This window comes from Bubalus kerabau, chromosome 4 (genome assembly GCF_029407905.1).
Source record: "Bubalus kerabau isolate K-KA32 ecotype Philippines breed swamp buffalo chromosome 4, PCC_UOA_SB_1v2, whole genome shotgun sequence".
Taxonomy (NCBI): domain Eukaryota; kingdom Metazoa; phylum Chordata; class Mammalia; order Artiodactyla; family Bovidae; genus Bubalus; species Bubalus kerabau.
In genome coordinates, this window is record NC_073627.1 from 137760164 (window position 1) to 137786219 (window position 26056).

General features: G+C 53.0%; 2 protein-coding genes across 2 annotated transcripts in view; one reads left to right on the forward strand and one right to left on the reverse strand.

The window, feature by feature from the left end:
* The first annotated feature begins 2230 nt into the window (after nt 1-2230).
* R3HCC1 (R3H domain and coiled-coil containing 1) lies at nt 2231-10888 on the forward strand. Its single transcript, XM_055579737.1, has 8 exons — nt 2231-2353; nt 2692-2819; nt 3235-3372; nt 4866-5472; nt 6314-6486; nt 7586-7656; nt 8992-9087; nt 10059-10888. Exons 1-8 carry the CDS (start codon nt 2231-2233, stop codon nt 10193-10195), a joined length of 1473 nt encoding a protein of 490 aa, XP_055435712.1. The 3' UTR covers nt 10196-10888.
* A 686-nt stretch (nt 10889-11574) lies between these two features.
* Nucleotides 11575-26056, reverse strand: part of LOXL2 (lysyl oxidase like 2) — a 112409-nt gene continuing 97927 nt past the window's right edge. The window contains exons 11-14 of the mRNA XM_055578742.1: nt 19927-20042; nt 18652-18788; nt 13322-13433; nt 11575-12547 (exon numbers count right to left, since the gene is read on the reverse strand). Coding sequence (XP_055434717.1) covers nt 12468-12547; nt 13322-13433; nt 18652-18788; nt 19927-20042 — 445 coding nt within the window. The 3' untranslated portion in view covers nt 11575-12467. The remainder of the gene's footprint in view (nt 12548-13321; nt 13434-18651; nt 18789-19926; nt 20043-26056) is intronic.

The window sequence follows — 26056 nt, forward strand, 5'->3', positions numbered from 1 at the left end:
TGGTATTTGTCCCCCAATCCTGTAGGTAGATGCACTTTGATTCCCTTCCCCATTTATCTTGGCATCTTTTGGTAACCTCCACCCACAAGTGGAGGCCTTTGTGCTAATTCTTTTTTTTTCTCTTCAGCTTCCAACTTATCTGAAGAGTGTGTAGTGGAAACTGCATTCATGGGCAGCTTCCTCTGAGAGCCTTGTTTGAGTCTCTCTGAATGTGTTGAAATCCTCTGTCACGGACCAGCTCTAAAGAGGTAGGGGTATAGCCTGTATCTTGGGGTTTTGGTTGGTTCCTTCACTGTGGGGGAGAGATGGCCACTTTATTGAGAAGGTTAGTCCTTTTCTTTTTCTTTTTTTTTATTTTTGGCTGTGTTGGGTTTTTGTTGCTGCGTGGGTTTTTCTCTAGTTGTGGAGAGTGGTGCTACTCTCTAGTTATAGCATCAAGACAAAAGCAAGTGCAAAGAGAACTCAAGGAGGTGAGTCATGGGCTTCTCATTCAGGAACACGGGCTCTAGAGCACAGGCTCAGTAGCTGTGGTGCATGGGCATGGTTGCTCCATGGTATGTGGGATCTTCCAGAGTCAGGGATAGAACCCACGTCTCTGGCATTAGCAGGTGGATTCTTTACCACTGAGCCAACAGCGAACACTGAGCCTTTGCTTTCTAAGTTAGCAAGCATGTGTGCAAAGTGGGCGTGCCTCCCAGCCTCACACTTCCCATCACGGAAGCCTCGTTGGATAAATGGGACCGTTGTGTGGCCCCACAGTGTTCTCTCAGGCAGGTCTGATTCCACTTCAGTTAAGCCAGTGTGGAGTGTGGGTGGGGCTGGTGGAGTCAGAGTCCAAATGGGTGTCCCTGTTCTTCCTGCTGCATTTTTGCCCTCCACCCCCCAGGGAGTGGATGCCCCTCCAGGCCTGAGACTGGGGCAGGGGCAGGCCTTCAGAATCTCCTCTTAACAACCAGGCCCCCAAAGGATACTCATGACTCACCTCCTTGAGTTCTCTTCGCACTTTGGGTTGTCTTTATTTTATATCCTTTTTATTCTTTTAAAAAATTTTTATTTATTTTTCGTTATACTGGGTCTTCATTGCTGTGCACAGGTTTTTCTCTAGTTGTGTCAAGTGGGGCTACTGTTCGTTGCAGTCTGAGGGCAGTAGCTTGTCTTACTGCCAAGCATAGGTTCTAGGGCACAGGTTTGAGAGTTGTGGCCCACTGGCTTAGTTGCCCCAAGACATGTGAATCTTCCTGGACCAGAGATCAAAACTGTATCCCCTGCATTGGCAGGCAAATTCTTAACCACTGGACAACCAGGGAAGTCCCAATTCCTTTTATTCTTGAAAAACTATCTGGAAAGATAGTTTTTATAAATATAATAATATCCCAATAGTTTTTGTAAATGTAATATATAAAAAGATATAATCCCACCATCTTTTAAAAGAAATGCTCTGGGAAAAACTGCAAGAGAGCAAAATGCGTCTTTGTTTTTCTTCATTGTCCTGTTCCCAACTTCTCCCAGCCGGCCTTTTAAGGGTCAGCCTCCTTGTGACCTTTCTTGTATCCTACTGCAGGGCCCACTCAGACTGTCCCACCCCTGTACTAAAACCTGGGTTTTTAATAACTCAGGGCCCTGCTTGTTTCAGGATGGTCAAAGGCTTACATTTCAGCACCTCCCAGGGAAGAGGAGGATTTCAGCCCTGGTCTCCTTGATTATAATAAGCCCATCTCATGGCTGTCTGATGACAAGCATTTCAAGCCCTATTTAAGGCGAGTGCTGGAGTTATTTTAGATGTAGCAAGTTCTGCAAATCACCATTCTAGTGGCTACCTCGCCCTGTTATCCACAGGCTAGTACATCTTGTCAGTGATGCTGTGCTGTGAGTTGGACCTCTTTGCAGCTTCCATCAATAAGGGCCAAAGGGCGATGAAATTCTTGGTGTCCAGAAACTTCCTATGTATCCCTCTCTTACGTCCCTAGGGAGGGGATCAATGAACTGTAAAACCTGGTATCCCCATGACCTAGCATGTAGGAGCCACTCCAAACGATTTCCCGAATTTAATTGATCCTAGGAGACAGTGTAGGGTTTCCCAGGTGACTCAGTGGTAAAGAGTCCGCCTGCCAATGCAGGAGACTCAGAACACACGGGTTCGATCCCTGGGTGGGGAACATCCCTTCTCAGGTGACCTGTGGTCTCAGGGGCAAAATGAGTCAATAAAGAACACGCCTCTGCCGTTGGGGTGATGCCTCCCCCGGGCCGCGCGGTGGCGCTGCAGCACCGCGAGGCCAGGGTGGTTCTGGGGCTCAGGGGCGCGCAGGCTTCTGGGGACCCTAGAGCTGCGGCGGCGACGCGCGGGCCGGCCGCGGTGAGTGCGGCGGGCGGACCTCGGGGCAGGTCGCTCCGATCGCTCACGGTCAGCCTCGTGCTCCTCCCGGGCCTCCAGCTCGCGGGCCGGGAGGGATCGATCGCGCCCGCGGATCTGGCCCGAGGCAGCAGGGCGCAGACCTGGGGACGGCGAGAGCGACCGCATCGGGGGCCGGGTGACCCCTCCCTGCCCCACCACGGCCCTGCCGGGGACCCTGGGCACGGCCCTTACCCTCCTCGGAGCCCGGCCCGTCTCTGATCGGAGGAGAGACCGTGTCCTCGGTCGTGGAAGGTCCCGGGTTCTGTGCTCTGATCGCGGCGGTGTCGGTTGCCCCGCAGGCTCTCCCACCTGTCACCCTGGCCCTTCTCTGCTTGGACGGCGTCTTCCTCTCCACAGCCGAGAATGACTTCGTGCAGCGCATCCGGGAGGAACTGGACCGCTTCCTGCTGCAGAAGGAGCTGTCAAAGTAAGCCGGAGTGAGGGTGGCGCTCGCTCTGCCGCTGGGAAGAGCAGTGTTCGCCCCTAGCCTCCTTGCCCCTTTTTGTCCAATGGTGCATCTAAAGTAACTGGGCTCGCAACTGGCTCTGATCTTGGACTTTAGGTCTAATAATCTGCTGTCAGGCCTCTCCCCGCTGCATCTTTCCTGGGTAACACCAAGCATCGCCTGAGATGGAAGAGCCAACCCCTGGAAGGAGGATGGGGCAAAGTAGTTCCCCGTCATACCCTCTATGGGCAGGTCTATTGCAGTCAGCCTGGGACCCCAGGGGGCAGAGCTAGCCTAGGTTCAAGCCACCGTTAAACCAGGAGTGGACTCCGTGGGGGTCAGACCTGGGGGCTGCTCCTGGAGCTCCTGCTCTGCTCTCCTTCCCATCCCTCCCCAGGGTCCTCCTCTTTCCCCCACTCTCCAGTCGGCTCCGGTACCTGATACACAGGACAGCAGAGAATTTTGACCTTTTGAGCAGCTTCTCTGTTGGAGAGGGCTGGAGGAGGAGGACGGTCATCTGTCACCTGGACATCAGGTATTTATCCTGCCGCCTGGGAGGCCCCTCGTTGGTTCTCCCCCCGGGGGTGGTCTGGTGATCTGGTCAGCCTCTGGGAGGGAATCAGGGCTGGGTGACCCCCTTTCTCCCCAGCCTCAGTTGCTTCGAGTCAGTGCGGCCTTCTGCTCAGCAGGGGAGTAGAGGTGCATTGTTGATGGAGTTCCTTTAGCAAATTCAGCTTATGCACGTTGGGCCAAAAGAGAGAGGGCTGTTTCAACAGTGGGGATGTCCACCCAGCATTGCTCTCAGGGAGCTTGGGCCCTGCAGAGGCCATGGAACATGAGAGCTCATCTAGCAATTTGCTCACCTGTCTCCATGTACATCTTGAAGGATTTTATCATAATGTCTATAATCCTAGCCTTCAAAGTTACATACTTTTCTCTTTTTTTGATCTGTTTTAAACTTTTTATTTTGTGTTGGGGTGCAGCCAATTAACAATATTGTGATAGTTTCAGGTGAACAGCAAAGGGACTCAACCACGCATATACATGTATCCATTCTCCCCTAAACTCCCCTCCCATCTAGGCTAACACATAACATTGAACAGAGTGCCGCATGCTATACAGTAGGTCCTTGTTGGTTATCCATTTAAAATATAGCAGTGTGCACATGTCCATTCCAAGCTTCCTAACTATCCCTTCCGCTCATCCCACTGTGTGTGTGTGTGTGTGTGTGCTAAGTCCCTTCAGTCATGTCGGACTCTTTGTGACCCCATCTGATTATCAGCCATTCAAAAGAATGAAACAATGCCATTTGCAGCAACACAGATGGACCTAGAGATTGTCATCCATGTTACTGCAAATGGCATTATTTCATTGTTTTGAATGGCTGATAATGGGATGGGGTCGCAAAGAGTGGGACATGATCTGTCTGCAATACAGGAGAATTGGGTTCGATCCTTGAGTCGGGAGGATCCCCTGGAGCAGGAAATGGCAACCCACTCCAGTACTCTTGCCTGGAAAATCCCATGGACAGAGGAGCCTGGTGGGCCACAGTCCATGGGGTCTCAAAGAGTCAGTCACAGCTGAGCTACTAACACACACACACACAGACTGTCCTACAGAGTGAAAAGTAAGTCAGACAGAGAAGGAGAAATATCATATGATATCCCTTATATGTGGAATCTAAAAAGAAATGATACAAATAAACTTACAAAACAGACTCACAGACTTAAAGTTACATACTTTTCTAATAACATAGTTTCTGAATGCTAGTTACTCACCGCACCCTGTAGCAAGTGGACTCAGCTGTCTCACAGTCAGTTTATAACACTAGAGGAAGAGTTGACCGCTTTGTGCTTGTTCAGGGCATCCCCTCTGATGGCTCATTAAGTTGTTTTCCAGGGTTACTGTGGCTTTGGTTTTTGCCTGAGACTGACTCAAGAGCCTCAGGCCTGAAAGGCAGATAACTCCAATAAACCATTCTCCTGGGGGCTCAAGCACCCCTCTGATCAGCGCCTGCTCCTACTCCAGGTTACCCAGTTCAGACGGATTCTCTGGCCCCTGTCACCCTCCTGCCTCCCACCCTAGCAAGTACCGAGGTCCTCGGAAGCCCACCGCAAGCCAGGGAGCGGCTGCTGGTCCCCGAGGTGTGAGGGCCGGCCGGTGGCATCGTGGACGCAAGCCAGACCAGGCCTTGTATGTGCCCCGGGTGCTGCGCCGGCAGGAAGAAGGAGCGCTGCCCGCTCCTGCAGAACTCCAGGGAGATGCTCCAGCTGGCGGGCTCTCAGAAGAACCAGGAGATACTGGTGCTGGGAACCCCATTGCCGATCAGGAACTTCCCGTGTCGGTGACTCAGGCAACAGAGGACCAAAAAGGCCCTGGTCAAGGCTGTGAGAAAGAGTCGCTGCCAGACCCTTTGGCTGCTGAACCCTCAGAGCCTGAGAGCCACGCAGGGACCGGAGACAGGTCGGAGTCAGCCACACAGCCGGAGCCCGGGCTGCAGCTGGACTTGGAGGAGGGAAATGGGACTGAGCTGGAGAGGAGCCTGGCAGCAGAGGAGGAAGTGGAAGAGGAAGAGGTGGAAGAGGAGGGGCCAGGCAGCTGCCCCGAGGACGATTTCAGTGAATTGCTGCAGGAGGTGATGAGGCTCTTAAGCCTGGAAAAGGGAGGGTGGAAGTGAGGTGGGTGTAGGCGAGGGTGGATGGGGCGGAGGGTCAAGGTGTATGGGGGTGCGGGTGTTGAGTGATAGCGGTCCCTTAGGAGACCAATACTCAAGGGGAGGAGGCTCAGGATCAGGGGTCAGGGGTGTGGATTGGATCCCACCTCAACCAGGTTATTTGGCTTTTCTAAGTTTCAGTTTCTTCCTGTGAAAAAATAGCAGGTGCTAATAACACACTTCCCAAGGGAACACAGTGCTTCAGAATGCACTGCAGACGCTGGTCATGAAAATTACTCTTCTGCCTGAAGCTTTGTCTTACAAATCTCTTGTCCTTGGAACCGTGTGTCTGCCCCTGAGCCTGGCTGCGGTGTCAGTTGGGAGGCCAGGCAGCCTGTATTGCTATTTTACAGATGAAGGACACCAGAAAACCATGCTCATCATCACTTCCTTAATGAGAAAAGGAAAGATCCTGGGCCTGCCTAGCTCCGCCTCTTATTGACAGCAACTTGGGGCAGAATTACTTAATTCTTTGGCTTAGTTTACCCATCTGTAAAGTGGGCCTACAGACTAGAGTTTTGGGGATTCTGTGAAACACAAAGTGTGTTAGTGTCAGTCACCCAGCAGGGACTCCCCTAAAACATGCTCCTCCTTCTCGTGGCCCAGTCTGCCATACTGCTATCTTTCCCAGACTCCTGTCTGGGGTGCTCACCTCCATGTCAATGCAGAAGCCTGTGGGACTCTCAGTATGGGGTTTTGAGAGCACTCACTCGAAGTCCGGTGTATCCAAGCTCCCCTCACTAAAGGGTCTGATCTCTCCCAGATAACGAACAACCTGACCCAGAAGGAGATTCAGGTAGAGAAGATCCATGTGGACACATCATCCTTTGCAGACGAGCTGCCTGGAGAGAAGGATTTTGCGCACGTGGTGGAGATCTATGACTTTGAGCCAGTGCTCAAGACTGAGGACCTGCTGGCTACCTTCTCTGAGTTCCAGTGAGTGCTGGAGAGGCTTTGGGATGAGAATGGGGGGTATGGAGAGTGCTTTCTTTCTGGAGAGGAGCTAGGACAGGGCTTTGTGTGGGGGACGCTTGCCTGCCCCTCCTTCAGTGCCTAGAAAGAAAGACAGAAAGTAGGTGTGGTTGCTCTGGGTGCCATGCTCCCGGGCAATTCAGCTTACTGGCCGTGACTGTGCGGAGGAGGACAACAGCTGAGTTTTCGATTGTGAACAGCTTTTGGAGGCTCAAGACCTGGTCCTGCTGGCAGTGAACCTCCAGCCTGGCCCCCATCACGCCCACATGCCAGCCATGACCCTGTGGGCCCACTGCCTCCCCCTGCTTCACAGCCAGCCGCCCAGTTGGAGAGTCAACAGATGGAGGGCCACCTCCATAGAGGAGCTCTTTCCGGGATGAATGGGGCTTGAGTAGCTCTGGGGCAGAGTCTGCTGGAGAGGGGAGAAAAAGTGAAAAAAAGACTTCTCCCGTCTCCCCAGATTCCTTTGATCCAAATCCAGTCTTTTCTCCTTTCTTTTTTTTTCTCCATGCTTGTTTTCTTTGCTCCGGACCACTTTCTAGGGCTGGGCCAGACTGGGGCCATTGGAGGCTTCCTCATCCACAGAGGAGCCCCAGGCCCCAAGACTGCTTTGGTCTCCCACAGGCCCCAGACTCAGGAGTGCTTTCCCAAGTGGCAGGAAGAAAGTCAGGGCAGTTTCGTTGACATGCTTGTGGTATCAAGTCCTGTCCTCACCATGAAGCCCGTTGTCTCCAGCCTCAAACCCTACGCCCTTGGCCTGGGGGGACCACGTCTGTGAGGGGCCCTCTTCACCCTTGGCCTTGTGCTCTACAAGCTTGGAGTCCTGACTTCCTCAGTTCTAGGAGTCAGGGGCCCACCAGATCTCAGAGGTGGGGCATGTCGTTCTGAAGTTGTCGTATGGTCTTCAGGGCAAGTTTGCCCCCGATGGTCATCTCCTTCCTAAAGGAGATGAACTTGTCTTGGGCTTGGTGTATTTGAGGACTGGGGAAGGGAGGGTCTTCCTGCAGCAGGAGGGGTTTTCCGCATTCACTCTCCTCGTCACTCTGTCTCATCCCCGGCACAGAGAGAAGGGGTTCAAGATCCAGTGGGTGGACGACACGCATGCACTCGGCGTCTTCCCCTGCCCAGCTTCAGGTAAGGCAGTGAGCGGTGGCCTGGCTCCTCCTCTAACTGCTGTTGGGAAGGGAGGGAGCCTCGTTTCCTGGGGTGAGGATCCCCCAGATCAGGGTGCAGGCTGCCTTAAGCTGATGGACTGGCAGGGAAGTTCCCAGCCACCTAATCGGAAAGTCCAAGGGGGCGGAGTGGGCACTGGGCCAGGAAGCTCACACCTCTTCATCCTTGCGTCTTGATGTCAGAGGTTTCAGATTCGGGTGGCCTCCACATCCTAAATGAAAGCATGTGAAGGTGCCATTTTTACAGACCAAAAACATCCAAATACTGGTGGGACTTTCCTGGTAGTCTCATGGTTAAGACTCCAGGCTTTAATGCACAGGGCATGGGTTCAATCCCTGGTCAGAGAACTAAGATCCCACATGCCATGCGGCATGGCCAGAAAAAAAAAAAAAGCATTCAAGTACTAGCAGGTTCTTATGGTTTGAGCAGATGTGTTCTCATTCCGTTTAGATTAGAGCCTCAGGAGATGGGTGAGATGACTCCATTTTACAGATGGGGAGACTGAGTTCCCCGGTGTCAGTGTCCGATCAAGGTTATGAAGCCTCTCGTCAGTCGTCAAGGCCGGGGAGGCCAGCTAGTCTCCTGGCTGTCATTTCGGTGCTGCTCCTCCCTCTCAGCATTTTCCTGCACTGCCCCTGACACACCGCTGCACAGTTGGTGTACATTTATAAAGAGTCAGTCCTCGGCCCCCCTTGACTGGGCTTCGCACAGCCACAGGCTCTGAACACAGAGTAGGGAGTGACCATGGCTGGTGTGGGCCCAGTCTTCAGGATAGCCTGAGCTTTTAGGGACGGGGGGCAGTGTCTGGGCAGCAAGAGGCCTGGGGCTAGGTGGGGGCTTCAGCCCCAGAGAGGGAGCCACTGAAAGGTGGGGGCTGGGGGAGGCCCTCCTGGTCCATTGAAGGGATTAGCATTGGGCTTGGCATGGCCACGGCTGCCTTCTGGGCTCTGCCAAGCTGGCCAAGAGCCAGGGGCAGGCCTCAGGCTTTGGAAGGCCGGGGCCTGCCTCTCCTGATGTCAGAACCACAGGCTCACCATGTGGCTCCCGCCCCCCGCCCCGTCCCCCAGGGCAGGAGGGTAGAAGCTGGGGCGTGGGCCCTCCATCTGAGAGCATGGCAGCCCTGTGCAGGCCTGCGAGCTCCAGGGGAGGGCAAGCTGATGGGGCAGTCCTGTCCCTGAGGTTTGGATGGGTGTCAGAAGCGGCTGCCTGGGCTTTGGGGTGACATGTGTGTTCCTGGGTCCTGAGGAGGCCTCAGCAGGAAACGCGGATGGCTCCAGACCTGCTTTCTTTCCTTAGCTGCCGAGGCCCTGACCAGGGATTTCTCCACACTGAAGATTCGGCCCCTGACGCAGGGAGCCAGGCAGTCCAAGCTGAAGGCCCTGCAGAGGCCAAGTAAGGGAGGCGGTGGTCTGGGTGGGAGGGCGGCTCGAGTGTGGATCCACCCTCTGATTCACTTCCCTCTAAAGTTCTTTGCTTTCTGGCCCCTTGGCTGCAGTGACCCATGGGGTGGTCCTTGCCCACCCCAGGGGGTCCATCAGGAGAGCTGTCTGTCAGCTGCCCTGTCCCAGGCTTGCCCTCCATTCACACCTCTTGGGAGTCTGGTTTGGGGTGCAGAGGGAAAGCTTGGTCTTTGTGTCCAGCCGGGGAAGCCATGCTTTGCTGTAAGGTATACAGAGTTTGGGCTTGGGTGTGACCCTGGCACTGGCACTCCCTTAAATCGGCCTTGAGCAGGTCACTGGATGTATGTGAGTCGGTCCCTTTCTCTGTGAGATAAGCGTTGGAGTGAATGAGAGAGCCTGGCGGACGTGCCTCCGCAGTGGTAAGAGGCACACAGAAGGTGCCACGTAAATGATGGCTCCTCCCCTTTACTGTCCTCCTTCCAGGGAGCACGAGGGGGCTTTTAGGGGCCAGTTTCCCATGGCCGCAGAGCAGTGGCTGGCTGGCAGAACTGGCCTAGAGAAGCCTGCTGAGGCCATCCACATTCTTGTGGATTACATGGTCTTTGTCCCAGACTTCTTAGGGACGATAAACATCCTGTCTGTTGATCCAAGAGCTCCAGGTGTCCTTTCCTGGTCTGCTTGCCCTCTCAAAAGGCCCCTGCAAGGCAGGGAGGTGGACAGGATTAACGCCACCCCTGCCCCCGACAGAAGGAGAAACAGGAAGGGCGGGGAGAGATGGCAGGGTAAGTCAGGACCCCACGTGGGGCCAGGAGCCCTCGGTGGCCCCTCTCACCAGCATCAGGCCACAGGGGGTGCAGCTGGGCCTCAGGGGTGGGCTCTAAGTGCTTCCGACGCTGCTGTGTCGCCCAAGGAGAGGCCACAGCCTTGAATTAAAGTCCCCACCCCATGGGGCTTTCCTTTCAGAGCTCCTGCATCTGGCGAGGGAGAGACCACAGACAAATACAGCCGTGGCCCGGAGGCTGGTGGCCCGGGCCCTGGGGCTCCAACACAGAAAGAAGGAGCGTCCTACAGTGGAGCCTCCTGCCGTTCTGAGGCCCTGAGAGGCCCAGCCTGCCTGGATCAAGCTCCTCAACCCAGCTCGGGCCCCAACACCACAAGCCTTTACACACACCAGAGCACCCCTGAGCCATCCTTGGAGCATCGCTATGAGGCGTGGTGGGCTTTAGTTTGGTCCAGTTTCTGAAGCTGAGTAAAAAATAAAAATTGAAGAATTGTAACATGATTGCTTCAAAATGTAATGGTCCGCAGTGGAACACTAGGGGGCGCTGTTTGCCTCCCATTGGAGACCTAAGGCTGCTGAAGAAGCTGGTTGCTTTAGGTGACTGACCTCAAACCAGCTGGGCCTCCAAGGCATTTTTGAGCAGAGCCTGCTCAGTTTGTGCACCTGTTGTGTGACATATGCCCAGTCTCCCCCAGAGCAACTCTGGGCTATTGGCCATGCTGAGACACCCCCTGCCTCTGCCGTGTACTGGCCCTAGTGTTACCACGGGTTACACAGGGGTCCCTGCAGAAATAAACATGAACTCGCCTGGAGATGAAATCTTAAATGCCCTCTGAGTTCCCTCCCTTCCCAGGAATGGGTGCGAGGGCAGCTTTGTGGGGACAGGGTCCCAGTACACTGGTCTTTCTGGTGTGAGTGGGGCTGGTGATGACCCTGGCCCTCTGAGGTCATCATGGACCCCTCGGATTGCTGGGCCACAGCCCACTGTGACGCAGAGGGAGCACCGGGCCTGGCTGGATTGGGGTTCATTCTCACTGTGCCCCGGGGACTCGGGGTCCACCCTCACTGCACCTCGGGGAAGAGCGTGGGGCCCTGATCTGCTTCATCGTCCCTCCCCCAGAGACCAACCCAGGCGCTGCCCTTTGGGGAAATTTCCTGAGGCTGAAGGCTGGATGTCCCATCTGATCCTTACGCAACCATGGTACCCCTAACACATTTCCCTAAAAGACAAGAGCCGAAGAAAGGCTGAGGCCCGTGTTTCTGTGGATTCTCCTGATCTCCTCAGAGTGCCGCTCTTGCCAGCAGCTGCTTCTCCTCTGTGGTGTGAACTGAAGGAGGCCCCTGTGATGGTTCAGTGGTAAAGAACTTGCCTGCAGTGCAGGAGACGCAGGTTTGATCCCTGGGTCAGGGTCAGGAAGATCTCTTGGAAGAGGAAATGGCAACCCACTCCAGTATTCTTGCCTGGGAAATCCCATGGACAGAGGAGCCTGGTGGGCTACAGTCCATGGGGTCACGAAAGAGTCAGACACAATTTAGCGACTAAACACCAACCTGTAGTCAATGCCGGACGGGAGGTGTCTGGAACCCACGTCCCTACAAGAGAGAACCTGTAAGGGTGTGCAGCTCCCTGGCTGCGACTGGGGAAAGGAGCCCTGTGGCTTAGGGGCTGCACACAGAGGCCCAAATGAAACACACCTGCAGGTCATAAATCTTTTATTCGGAGTTTCAAGTATGTGTAAGTGTCCGTGATGACACATGGCAATCGGTGAGCGTCCTCCTCACCCAGAACCCTGGTTCTAGCACCGTTGAATCAATTACCCACAGAATTAGAAGGACAGACAGAGGAGTCACTTACACAGGTGGGCTGTTTTTTCTTTTGAGCTCTACGTTCAAAGGCCCAGATGCCCGATGTGAAATGCCACTAAATTACTTTGTGTTTCAAAGTCTGTGAAAATAGAATATAATTATAGTATCTTGAAAAATAGGAGGACACAGGGGTGTAGGTGTCTGGGGGCAAGAGAAGCACCATCTCTGAGCTCACTGGATCAGAAGACAGGTGGCAGCATTACTTATACGTGTGAATAGAATAAACAGAGTAGAGGCAAGTCATTTAATTGGAAGAGAAGTCTAGATATTCAAGTTGGATGGAAACAACCTAAGAGGAGGAGAAGTGGGATCCAGCCTGACCTCCTTGGGTTGCTAACCCACGTTGCCAACATGTAACTTGAGAAGAAAATGGCCCCATGTTATCTGTGGTGAGCCGGGCAGGCGATGAGGCTTGGAGTGGACCACGCCTTGGATGGGACAAGCAGCTGACCACCTGTGTGCCCGTGGTCCCAGCCAGGATGGCTCTTGGTTGGCGCTGCTCCCCACCGCCCCGTGGACGAGTCCCAGCCCCGGAGGCTGTCCCAGGCTGCGGGTGTCAGGAACACGCCTTCCTCGCCTTCCTCCTGAGCTTGGCCGAGGGCTGCAGGGGGTTGAGATGGGCAGGGCCGGGCTGGATGAGGGGGAGCAGGGCAATATCCGGTCAGACTGCAGTTGTTGGGGGAGATGCCCGTGGCCCGAAGGCAGGAGATGACCATGTTGCCACTTTACCGCTTGGAGACCTGGTTATTTATGAGTCCACTGAAGTGCTCAAACTTTTTTTCTGTCTCTTCACTGAAGGAACCACCTGGGGAAATGGGCATCAGAGAGATAGTGTTGGGCAAACCAGATGCACAGGTCTCCCCAACCCCCAGAGCTGGAGCCACCCCACCCTCCCCAGGCGGCCTGCAGGGCCACCTGCATGTGATGCCAGCAGGGTAGTGACAGGTGCTGGCCATCTGTAGGGCCAGGCTCATGTCAGCTGCCCTGGCAGAGTCGGCTGAAGGAGTGACTTAATCTAATGCTGTTAGTCTTCGCCTCCTCCGAGAGTGAGGCCATCACCTTGCCAGTGGAGGAGAAAGCCCAGCCTCCCCTTTTGGAACCCAGGTTGTATAATGCAAGGAAAAGCTTCTTCATTGGTGGCCAGAAGCCATGGGGGTGGCTAGAGCTCGACAGGAAAACGACACACAGAGCCCACAAATTGCCAACGCCCACATTTTTGCGGTCTCACGCATAATGAGGTGGTGGCCTCAGCTTCAACAGCCCTTAAATAGCTTTGGGGTCTGTGCTGGGCCGGCCCATTTCTGTCCCATTCTCTTGCCTCAGCCAAAGCTGGCCGTGAAAACTCTATCTTCATCCAGGCCTGTGTGTTCACCATATCCTTCCCGTGTATGGAAACATGAGACTGGCCCCCCTCCCCAAGGTCTTTACCCAGCTTAGGAAGGCGCTCTGTTTCCTGGAGAAAGTGGGGCAGCTCCCGCCTGTCTCCTGGAGGTGGGTTGAGGAGTGGGAGGACCTAGCTGGCCTGAGGAGGGGCAGCCCTGGGGGCGCAGTGCTCCCCAGCAGGGCCCCGGGGCCTCACCTATGTGACAGTTGTACATCCAGATGCGGTGGCCGTCATACCGGGTCCTGCACTTCATGATGTTGTTGGTGTAGTCAGACTCCGCCACCTCGTAGTTGGGATTGATGACAACCTGGGGGAGAGTCAGGTCAGAGGGGATCCTGCCTCGGCCACCCTTCATTGTAGGCCCGGCTGCGATGCCGAGACCAGGCCTGCCTCCAGAGCCGGGCTGAGCTCATGAGACAGAGCAAAGCATGGCCGGTGTTGTGTTCTCAGAGCAGAGGGGAGGGTGCAGGACTGGCCAGAGGCGAGGCCAGGGAGGCAGAGGGGAGACCTGGAGGAGACCTCCATGCACCTCACACACACACCCACACACTCCTACCAAGAGTAAGCCTTCAGACGTGGGCAAGGGATAGTTACCGAGTTTGGGATGGACATGTATATACATGGATAACCAACAAGGACCTACTGTACAGCACAGAGAACTCTGCTCAATGGTATGTGGCAGCCTGGCTGGGATGGCAGTTTGTGGGTGAATGGATACATGTATATGTTTGGTTGCGTCCCTTCGCTGTTCAGCTGAAACTATCACAACACTGTTTGCTAATTGGCTATACTCCAGTACAAGGAGGGCACGACAACCCACTCTAGTATTCTTGCCTGGGGAATCCCCGTGGTCACAGGAGCCTAGCAGGCTACAGTCCATGGGGTCGCAAAGAGGCAGACACAACTGAGCAACTAACCACAGCACAGCACATACCCCAATACAGAATAAAGAGGTGTTTTTTTTTTTTTTTTAAAAAAGATTGTTAATCACTCAGTCATGTCTGACTCTTTGTGACCCCATGGATTGAAGCCCACCAGGTTCCTCTGTCCATAGGATTCTCCAAGCAAAAATACTGGAGTAGGGAGCCATTTCCTTTTCCAGGGGATTTTCCCAACCCAGGCATGCCTTCAAAAAGGAGTTACCCTCTCCTGGGTGCCAGAGAGGTTTGAGGTTAGTAGAGAAGCAGGAGCTGAGGCCTGGGGAGGCCATGAAACAGCTGCTAAAAGAGCCAGAAGGGAGCCAGGGAGTGGGACTTGCTGGGAGGGCATGGGGACCAGGACTGGACACTGTGGGGAGTCGGAGGGGGGCTGCCCTGGGTGCTGCAGATGACACTGCTCCTGGCAGCGCGGCATTAGACACAGCCCTTCTGTTCTCTGGGTCCGGGTTTGCTCTAGGGGGTCCCCAGGCCCTTTCTACTCACCAGGGCAGGTTTCCCCCTTGTACCCCCTTCCTCTGCATCATCCCAGGTAAGAGGGTGGCACCCAGAGGAGCAAGAGGGACCATTCTTTTGAGGGGGCTTCTGGGATTGGTCAGTCTTAAAGGAGATCAACCAGTCAGTTCTAAAGGAGATGAGTCAGTCAGTCCAAAAGTAGATCAAACCAGTCAGTCCTAAAGGAGATCAATCCTGAATATTCACTGGAAGGACTGATGCTGAAGCTGAAGCTCCAATACTTTGGCCACCTGACTCAAAGGGCTGACTCATTAGAAAAGACCCTGAAGGCGGGAGGAGAAGGGGATGACAGAGGATGAGATGGTTGGATGGCATCACCGAATCAATGGACATGAACTTGGGCAAGCTCCAGGAGATAGTGAGGGACTGGGAGGCCTGGCAAGCTACAGTTCATTGAGTCACAAAGAGTTGGACACGACTTGGCAACTGAACAACAAAAATACCTGGGAGCAGGCAATTGAACAACAAAAATACCTGGGAGCAGACAGAAAAGGGATATTTAGTGGCGAGGAGCCCAGAGGAGGAACTGAAGGAATGGGAAAGTGAGGAGACAGAAGCTGGGCCTCGGGCTGTGGGCGAAAGTGCAGAGGACACAGATGAGGTTTTCCCCGAGGGTCCTGCCACATCTGGAAGGGCTGAGACCCCAAGGAGGCAAGGGGGACAGGGCCACCCATGGTCAGTATGATGGGGGAGGGACAGCCTGCTCGTTAAGGTGCATTCTATAGGCTTGGGGCCCTCAGGACCTCTCCCTCCAGGACTGACCAGGACTGACTGAGAGTCAGACCATAAAGAAGGTTGAGGGCTGAGAATTGATGCTTTTGAACTGTGGTACTGGAGAAGACTCTTGAGAGTCCCTTGGACAGCAAGGGGATAAAACCAGTCAGTCCCAAAGGAAATCAACCCTGAATATTCATTCGAAGGACTGATGCTGAAGCTGAAGCTCTAATACCTTGGCCACCAGATGCAAAGAATCAACTCATTGGAAAAGCCCCTGATGCTGGGAAAGATTGAGGGTAGGAGAAAGGGATGACAGAGGATGAGATGGTTGGATGGCATCACCAACTCAATGGACATGAGTTTGAGCAAACTCTGGGAGATAGTGAAGGACAGGGAAGCCTGGTGTGCTGCAGTCCATGGGGTCAAAGAGTCGGACAGGACTTAGTGACTAAACAGTAACAACAGTGACCCTTTAGCAAGCTGGCTGGGCCTGCCAGAGCTGCTATGGGAAACAGGTCAGTGGGGGGCTCCAGCCCTGAGGCCTAGCCCATGCAGACCATTCTGGGGGCTCTAGGTTATGCCCCATGGTGACTCTGTCTCTCTAGGTAAGGCTGGAAAATGTCCTGCTCTGGGGTGGCCTTACTTTGATCTGTTTTCTGCCTGACAACCTTAGTTGTGCCATGTAGCAGCCCATGCGTGGTTCATAGCCCAGGACAGTCAAACCCCCTGCACCAGGACCCAGGCAGCCTTCGCTCACAGATAGTCATGCCCAGCATGGGTCCCTGCAGGGTGACCATGAGGGCAATGGCGACTATTAGGGCCCATTTGACCCACTCGGGTGCAAGGGTGAGAGCTGAAATGAACGATCTCCACAATCCCATCAGACTCATATGTTGGGTCCTCAGTCTCTTGGGGATCTGTGGGCAGTGGCTTTAGTTCCTTAGACAGGAGACCTTCTGTGGTTTACAACAGCCAACATGTGGAAGCAACCTAAGAGTCCATCAACAGATGAAGGGGTAAAGATATGATGTGTATGTATGTATACACACAATGGAATGCTCAGCCAGAAAAAAAAAAATGAGATTTTGCCATTTGCAATAACATGGATGGACTTGAGGGTATTATGCTTAGTGGAATAAGTCAGAGAAATAAAAATACTGCATATTATCATGTATATATGCAATCTAAAAAACACAACAAACTAGTCAATGTAACAAAAAAACGTGAGTTTGAGTGAATTCCGGGAGATGGTGATGAACAGGGAGGCCTGGCGTGCTGTGATTCATAGGGTCGCAAAGAGTCGGACACGACTGAGCGACTGAACTGAACTGAACAAAAAAGAAGCAGACTCACAGATATAGAGAGTAAGCTAGTGGTCACCAGTGGGGAGAGGGAAACGGGGAGAGGCAAGATAGGGGTACAACTACTGTGTATGAAATAAACTGTGAGGATATACTACTGCAAGCACAGAGAATTAAGCCAATGTTTTCTGATAACTATAAATGGGGTATAATCTAGAAAACTTTTGAATGGCTATGTTGGACACCTGAAACTAATACCGTAAATCAATTATACCTCAATTTTTAAAAACTTAAAAAAAACACACAAACAAAATAAATAAGGTGACAGTGGCATCTTTGTGTTGAAAAAAAAAAAAGATCTGCTGTGGCTCCAGGCAATGGTGGGAATTAGGGATCTAATAACCCTGGGAAGCCTGCCTCTGAGCCTCTGTGCACTGGCCTCTCGGGCTGGAATACCACCCCCTCCGCAACCCAGCCTTCTCCTGTTCCCGCAGCATTGCTGGGGCCTGCACCTGGGCCACATGGGAATGGAGAGGCCAGGACTCCCAGGCCAGGACTCGCGCAAGTCTAACGCTCCATGTCCAGCCCAAGGGAAGATGACCTGGCCTTGCTGGCTATGAAATTTGGGTAATGATAATGCCCATCCCTGGGGGATTACATGAGACCATGGGTCCACAGGGTATGGCCAGGGTCTGGCCTACCACTGATCTTCAGTGTACAAGTACGTGCATGCTCAGTCATATCCGTCTCTTTGTGACCTCCTGGACTGTACCCCTCCAGGCTTCCCTATCCATGGGATTCTCCAGGCAAGAATACTGGAGTAGGTTGCCATTTCCTACTCCAGGGGATCTTCCCAACCCAGGGATTGAACCCACATCTCTTGCATTGGCAGGCAGATTCTTTACCACTGAGCCATCTGGGAAGGCTTTAATGAGTCACAGTTATTAAACAGACATTATCAAAATACATGACGCTACACATTCCCCTTGCAAAGGGATAGCAGACCTCAAACATAAACTGAAGTACGTGTACAGAGACAGGGATATCCGATTCTTTAAATAAAGAGCACTCTGCTCTTTGCTTGGGCCTCTCCAAGTCTGCGGTTCTGGGCTTGTGGGTGGAAAAGTGCTTGGCTGTCTGATTACCAGTCTCTGAAACTGACCAGGGAAACCTTCAGAGACCCTCTGTGGTCACTTCCCTGCAGGTGTTGGTTCCTCCCAGGATTGTCTATAAGGTGGGGACCGTGGCCAGGCCCTGAGCTGGCTGAATGCCCTCCTAGGAAAGCTTTCAAGACAAAATGACACATTTCTGGTCACCCAAGGATCTAGCTTGAAAGCAAGATGGGTGGGGATGTGGGAAAAATAAGGTGACGTCTCCGCAGGCAGGAGTGCGCCTGTGTGCCTGAAGGGAAGACGCTGGGGATACGGTGACCCTGGGTTCCCCCACCAGTCTGGGCCCTGGCTGGGGCCTGCAGCTATTTGCAGGAAGGTGGGAGGCCAATGCGTCTTAGTTCCTGTCTCAGGGTGGCCCTTCCCCTGGACAGAGTACGCAGAAGCCCTGGGAAGTCACTGCACAAATAGTCACTGGACAGGCTGTCTCTAGTACCTAACAATCTACCATTATAGGTTTATTTCTTTGCATTGAACATTGCCCCCTCTGCAGATCCTCTTCTATGAGGCAAACATTTCTGGGAGAGGCAAGTCACAGACATTTGTGAGTGAATGACTCTTTGTGTGATTGCTTTTAGCCCTGACAGCACAGGCCAAGACAGCCTGAGGGAGGGCACTGGGAGAAGCCAGGGTGGAGGTGCAAGTACAGCTCCAGAGACACAAGAAGTGTAGGCTGCCTCAGAGTCTGCACAGATTCCTAGCCTGAGGGCCAAATCTGGCCTGCAGATGCCCTTTGATTTGCAAGTACCAGGTGCAGGACTCTGTGCCCTTTAGACAGCCCGGCCTCCATGCCTGGGCACGATCAGCAGGATGCTGCCTACCCATTTGCTCAGGCAGAGACCCCTCCTCCCATCAGCGGGGGGCCTGGAGCCCCTTAGGCGCCTCACCTGGAACAGGTAGTCTCCAGGAGGCACGTCGGTGATGTCGACCCACTGGCAGTCGATGTCATGACGGTACATGTCCCAGCAGCCCATGGTGATGCCCTGCTCACCAAAGTTGGCACACTCGTAACTCTTCTGGATGTCTGCATGTGGAGACAGAGGGAAGCCCAGTCACCAGGCACCCAAGGTCCCCCCACCGTGCTCCCCACGAAGGCCCCCGAGCAGCCTGCTAAGTGGGGGGGCATCCCCAGACTCCACCTTCAGCATCTCTCCCTTCTTCAGGCCCACAGCCTTGGCTGCCTCTGGGCTCAGCAGCCCATCCCCGCTCTGCTCTGCTTTTGGTAGAATCCTCCCTCAATTCCCTATCCACATCCCACTGCATCCTCCTCCATGAAGCCCTCCTGGGCCACTGTGGCCCACCCTGGCCGTTCTGAGGAATATCAGCCTGGGAATGAAGCGTGTGCTATTCTGGGTAAGTTATGGTGTTTACTGTTGAGCCTGAGGTGGGGTCGTCTGGTCTCCCCGAGGGCATCCGCTCTTGGATGTGGTCTCAGTCTGACCCATCTCTCTGACCCATCCTGGATCAGCCCCTTGTGTGGCACATAGTATGTGCCCAAAACCCATCTGCTGGGTGATTTCATGACATGCCAGGGGCCACATCAACCACTGACATTTAGCACCGATTTACTGAGAGCCTGCCAAGTCTGGGCGCTACTCTAAGCCCCAGCTGCCCTGAGAAGAGTCACGTGTCTCCTCTTGAGAGAGCTCGGTCAGGCCAGGATGGCAGGGGCGCCCACAGTGGTCACCGTGCAGGTATGGAAGTGACTGGGGGTGTGGGTGGGGTGCTGCCTCTGCCTGGGGCAGTCAAGAGAGTCTGGGAACCTCAAAGTGGGGCTTTGAGCTTGAACTGAAAGGTAAGAACCTGTGGGGCTTGTGTATCTGTGTTGGACACAGAGAGAAATTGTGGCAGCCAGAGCAGGAGGGGACTGCGTGTCAGGTTCAAGGGTTTGAACCTTACAGGGGAGACCCACCAGTGGACCCACTGGATCCACCAGTGCCAGTCAGCATGACTCTGGGGACCCAGGTGCCTTTATAGCCAGGCTTTGCCCACCCCATCCCTCCAGCCCCAGATGGTAGTCATGAGGTCCCCCCTGTGGGGAGTCAGCAGGGGCCAGGGTGACACAGAGTCCTTAGCCAGGCCTGGGATCCTGGCCAAATGAGCACAGGCGGGAGCATCTGAGTCCCTCAAAATCTCCCCAGCCTGCCCTGTCCCCCGAATACCTCCTTCACATTCTGTGTCCTCCAAGCAGAAGCTAGCTTTGTGGCCCTCTGCCACCTTGGTGCCATTGAGGTTCAGCAGGTCATAGTGGGTGAACACCTCCATGCTGTGGTAGTGCCTGGGGGCGAGAGGGAGGTCTGGATGTCAGTTTCTGGAAGGATTGCCACCTGCAAGCGATGGCCTAGCTGGCCATTCCCCTCCGGGGACATCTTGAGCAGAGCAGTGTGGTCCAAAGTGGTGGTGGAGGGAGAAAAGTGTGCAGTGGACAGGGCATTATGAGATGGGGGATGGGACAGAAGTGGAATCGTGGTGCTTCCATGGGCTCCGGAGGGGGACAACCCACTACCTTCCCGAGCCTCAGTTTTTTCATCTGCTAAATGGGAATAATCATGCAATGGATGGGGTGCAATGGGAATTAATCAGATAAATTGATGAACAGGGGGCTCAGCATCAATAAGCCCAATAAATTAGGATATATTTAGTAAAAGGATGTAGCACCCTCCAGAGACCTAAAGTGGCTGTCACAGCTCATTCATACTTGGGCACTTTCTGCAGATGAATGCAAGTCACTCTTCGATATCTTTCAGTTCAGTTCAGTTCAGTCGCTCAGTCGTGTCCAACTCTTTGCGACCCCATGAATCGCAGCACGCCAGGCCTCCCTGTCCATCACCAACTCCCGGAGTTCACTCAGACTCACGTCCATCAAGTCGGTGATGCCATCCAGCCATCTCATCCTCTGTCATCCCCTTCTCCTCCTGCCCCCAATCCCTCCCAGCATCAGAGTCTTTCCCAATGAGTCAACTCTACACATGAGGTGGCCAAAGTACTGGAGTTTCAGCTTTAGCATCATTCCTTCCAAAGAACACCCTGGGCTGATCTCCTTTAGAATGGACTGGTTGGATCTCCTTGCAGCCCAAGGGACTCTCGGGAGTCTTCTCCAACACCACAGTTCAAAAGCATCAATTCTTCAGCACTCAGCTTTCTTCACAGTCCAACTCTCACATCCATACATGACCACTGGAAAAACCATAGCCTTGACTAGACGAACCTTTGTTGGCAAAGTAATGTCTCTGCTTTTGAATATGCTATCTAGGTTGATTATAACTTTTCTTCCAAGGAGTAAGCGTCTTTTAATTTCGTGGCTGCAATCACCATCTGCAGTGATTTTGGAGCCCCAAAAAATAAAGTCTGACACTGTTTCCACTGTTTCTTTAGAAAACGTTTAAAGTGGGAGTATGGATGGGAGGGAGACAGAATGAAGAGGGGAAGAAGGGGTGGGAAGAGCAGGCGCTGATGAGCAGGGCACACGTGTCCCAAACTAGGTGATGGAGGCAGAAACTTGTGCTCCTGGCATCAAGAAAATTTTTTTTAAAAAGAGGGGGAAAAAGGGGCTTTGAGACCCCGTGGGAGGGAGAGGGTGACCGGCACATCCTCTAGAAGGGAGCATAGAAGGAAGAGAGATTGTGCACGCCCGTGGCTCTTGCCCCGGATGAACATTTACCTAACAGGGTCCCATCTCATCCCTCGGGAAGAATTGAGAACAGGTTCTTAGAAAGGCCTGTGTTTGGTGCAGAGTAACATGGGAAACATGGCTTCTGAGAGTAGCCTTCCTGAGGGGCTTGGTGCCAGGTCCATCCAAAGCTGCTACACATCTTATCACAAGTGGCTGCAAGTATTTGCACTTGTTTGTCTGTCATTCCAGGAACATTTGGAAAATGGGAAAAGGCACCAGGTACCAAGGTTTGGGGAACAGAATCATGAGTTTTGTTTCCCTGTGACCTGAGTTCCCTCCACAGGAAACAGGGAATGATAGCATGACCCCCGTCAGGGGTTCTGTAAAGATGAACTAGGAGACGGACTTCCCTGGTTGAGTCCAGAGGCTAAGACTCCACCTTCCAATGCAGGGGGTGTAGTCCCTGGTCAGGAAGCTAAGATCCCACAGGCCTCGTGGCCAAAAAACCGAAATGTAAAACAGAAGCAATATGGTAACAAATTCAAAAAAGACTTTAAAAAAATAAATAAAAGTAAACTATTAACGGGAAAAAAAAACATGGATTAGAAGTCACAGAAATGCCTAACACGGGGCTTGAGACAGAGGAACACTCAGTACCTGTCCACCCTCTCCTTACCGCGACTACTCCCCTGAGTGATGGAGTCCTGCTTTATTACTATCAACACCGCTACCATTGCTATGATTGTGTGTATTAGTCACTCAGTCGTGTCTGATTCTTTGCGACCCTATGGACTGTAGCCTGCCAGGCCTCTGTCCATGGGATTCTCCAGGCCAGAATACCGGAGAGGGTTGTCATTCCCTTCTCCAGGGGACCCATTGCTACGATTATTTCCTGGCCGACAGCAGCTTCCTCGACGCCCCCCACAACACCCCTAGCCTTAGGTGTTTGCCCTCAGGCTCTCTCGGCTGGATGGGAACAGAAGAGGACAGAGAGAAGAGGAAAATTAAAAGGACAGCTTTTCACAGAGGAAATGAGAGGCTCTTTCCCTTCTTCCTGCATTGGGCTGGTGCTATAAATAACGTCAGAAGTTCCTAACTTGGGCTTTTCCCAGGTCACTTGGGTTCCTGGGTAAAAGGATGCTGAGCCAGGGGCCCATGGGGAACAGTTACAAGGTTGCATTCTGTGGCAGTTGAAGGAATGACTTTGAAAGAGTCTATTTTGGCTTCTTGAAGGAGCAAGATGGGACACGAGGTCTGACTCACTGCCTAAAACATGTCTACCTCTTTCAGAGAGGGGTTTATGTTGCTATGTTTACTGGCTGGAAAGACTGAAGAGGAATAGGTTTATGTTCCGCTGTCTAAACAAAATGCAGACGGAGCCCACAGACAGACTCTTGTAAGGCTGACCTTCTCCTGCTGCCCATGCTTCCTGCAGACTTGATTTAAGAGTCTTCCCCGACTCTTCGTTTTTTCCCCTGTGGACACGGGGAGGGAAGCAGCTGGCTGGATATTCATGATGCTAGCTAGCTAGCTGTGGTCCGGGAGCCTCTGTGTTTTACTGCTGGGGCGTGTGTGGACATCACCTCCCAGGCCACCTCTCCTCCCAGCGGGCTGGTTGGAAAGCCCAGGGGCACCCACCCTTCACCACCCACACTCACACCCCAGGAAATTGATTGAGGCTGCTGGGAAGGAGGGAGGAAGCATCTGGTGATCCAGGGACATTTTCTCATTTCAGGCTGAGCGTCCTAATCTTCAGAGGTCTAAGAGGTAGCCTGATCTATGGGATAAAGACAGGAAACACCGGTTTGCAGAGCTTCAGGAAGTCTAGGCAGGAGAGAACACCGGACACTAGCTTACTGGAGGCCGGTGGAGGTCATTGCAACTTGGCGGAGAGGAAGGGTGATCTTCCACTGTGAGACTAAGGAGCGAGGTACACTAAGGCACGGCACCAGCCGAGGTACAGGGCTCTGGGTGGACACGTGGATGACACACAAAGCCAGTCCAGAACAAGAAGGGAGGTTTGGGTATGTTCTTTGTTACCCTAGGTCATCTCTGGACCAGATAAGACTTTCCGTCTGAGCATCAGTGCATGTTACAGAGATGCTTCACTCTTCTTCCTTTCTCATACCAGCCATGTGTCCCCCGGTGCCTCCAGATTGGACAGTCCTGACTGGCATTCAGTTGTGGATCAGAAGATGCTCCCATTCCCATTTCAGAGAATGTAGGGGTGTGTTCCAACCTCAGGAGGTGCTGCCACAAAAGGGCAGGAGCCCTTCTGCTCGCTCCCCACCTGCTAGGCAGTCCTCAGGTGGAACAAAGCCCTCCCGGATGGGATGAAGGCCTCAATTTGGCTCACTGAGGCCACACTGAATCTGAAGGGCTTTGACCCAAAACATGGGCTGCTCTGCACATGGTGGCAGAGGGGGATGAATGAAAGTCCCGCCTTTTGTAGCCGGGCCACCCGTGATCAGAGGGTCTGGCACCTGTGTTGGATATCCATCTCCCTGCATCTCCAGCTCCCAGTTCCCCTCCAGGGCTTTCCTGAGGTAGGAGGCAAGGCAGGATGCTACACCCTGGGACACAGCAGGGGCTGAGAACCAGGAGCGGCAAGGCTACTCTGTGACATCATGTGCCAGGTGAGCAGTGTGGCCCACTAGCTGGGGCGCAAGAAGCAGGAAGGGGACCCCCATCAGGATCATCAGTCAAGAGCCATGGTGATGAGAGAGAATGGCTCAGAGCATTTCCCTTTGGGCTGGCTTGTGAGGAGGCTCTGAGAGGGCTCAGTCTCTGAGCGTCACCTTGCGTGTGCCTGCTCAGTTGCTAAGTTGTGTCCGACTCTTTGTGACCCTATGAACTGTAGCCTGCTAGGCTCCTCTGTCCATGGGATGTCCAGACAAGAACACTGGAGTGGATTGCCATTTCCTTCTCCAGGGGATTTTCCTGACCCAGGGATCAAGCCCACGTTTCCTGCATTTCCTGCACTGGCAGGCGGGTTCTTTACAGCTTTGCCACCTGGAAGCCCCTGTGGTGTTTCGTCTTAGCACTTTCAAAGACTATATCTCTGTTCCTCATCATAGCATCAGCTAAATTGGGAGTGACCATTTTGCAGATTCAGGCTAACTTGAGCCAGAGTTCTCAACTTTAACTTCACAGATGGGCTTTAGCATCTGTAAATCTGCTCAAACAGGGTGTAAAATCCAGAAATAATTTTTTTGAGTGGAGGATGGGTCAGTTCTCATCATGCTCCCAAAGGGACTCAACAGAGAGATTCAGGGCCAGGAGTCCTGTTGAAGGTCCTCCCACAGGTCCTGGAGAAGCTCCCCTGGAGCTCTGGAGGCCAGGGGTGGGGAGTTTCTTACACTCCCTGGGGTCTTGTGGTCAGAGGTTCTCAGCCACAGTCCAGGAGGGCAAGGCTGAAGGGACATATGCTTAGCCAGTATGATCTTTCCCACTCATTCCTTCCAAACCATTGATTGCAACATCTGTAAACAAAGAAAGGAAATAGACCACAGGAAAAGCAGGGTTTGGGGCAGGGAGGTCAGGGTGGCTTGGAGCTCCGGCTCAGAAGAAACACTTCCATGAGGTCACCATGTGTATTCTTAGAGAAGAAACCATTCCTTGGAGAGCAAGCCTATGTCACAGGGAGAGCCCTACCGTGTGATGTCTGGGTGGAGCACCATATATGGGGCAGAGACGCAATTACCTTCTACTTATAGATCCAAAGGGCAGCGCTTCCGCCATGTATTCTCGGAAGGAAATCAGGCACCCATATGTCAGGGCTTTAATTTTACTCTCTGACTCCCTCCCTGCAGAAGACCTCCATGCTTCTATATAAACACCCAAACTTCTTTGGCTAATGAGGACTTTCAGGACATACCAAGAGTAATTGCAGTTGACCTTTGAACAACGCAGAGGTTAGGGGCACTGACCTCAGAGCAGTTGAAACTCCAAGAACTGTTATCTCAGCCTCAGAAACAAAGGAGCTCAGAAATGACTCACCCGAGGGCAGGAAACTGAAACTGCCTGGATAGAATCTGGACACAAGCAGCCCTAATTCTTTTGATTCCATGTAGTGTGATCTCTAATCGAACACAAACTTTTGCCCACACTGAGTTAATTTAAAAGCTATAAAATGAAAATATGTAGAGGTACTACGTTAATTGGAAAAGAAAAATCCATGTATAAAGGGACCCACGCATTTCAAATCTGTGTTGTTCAAGGGTCAACTACATAAAGGAATATTAGCACCCCCGAGTTCTATCACAGTCTTTTCTTTTTTTTGAATACGGACCATTTTTGACCAGATTATTAAATCTGTTACAATAATGCTTCTGTCTTGTGTTTTGGTTTTCTGGCCATGAGGCATGTAGGGTCTTAGCTCCCTGACCAGGAGCTAAGAACCTGCAACCCCCTGCATTGGAAGGTGAAGTCTTCATCACTGGGCCACCAGGAAAGTTCAAATTGTCCTTTCTTTTGAAATGGAGTGAACAACTCTATCCCTAAACAGTTTCAAATGTGACTAGGCATAAATTATGACATGAAAAAGCAGCCCAACAGATTTGTGATGAAGACTAGGGGAAAGACAGGAAAGGGTTAGTTGCTCAGTCATGTCTGACTCTTTGCGACCCCATGGATTGTAACCCACCAGGCTCCTCTGTGCATGGGACTCTCCAGACAAG

Coding starts and splice junctions, on each gene's coding strand:
- R3HCC1 (XM_055579737.1), top strand. CDS start 2,231: ATGCCTCCCCCGGGCCGCGCGGTGGCGCTGCAGCACCGCGAGGCCAGG. Junction 2,354..2,691: donor CGACGCGCGGGCCGGCCGCG/GTGAGTGCGGCG, acceptor GTTGCCCCGCAG/GCTCTCCCACCTGTCACCCT. Junction 9,088..10,058: donor GAAGGCCCTGCAGAGGCCAA/GTAAGGGAGGCG, acceptor CTTTCCTTTCAG/AGCTCCTGCATCTGGCGAGG.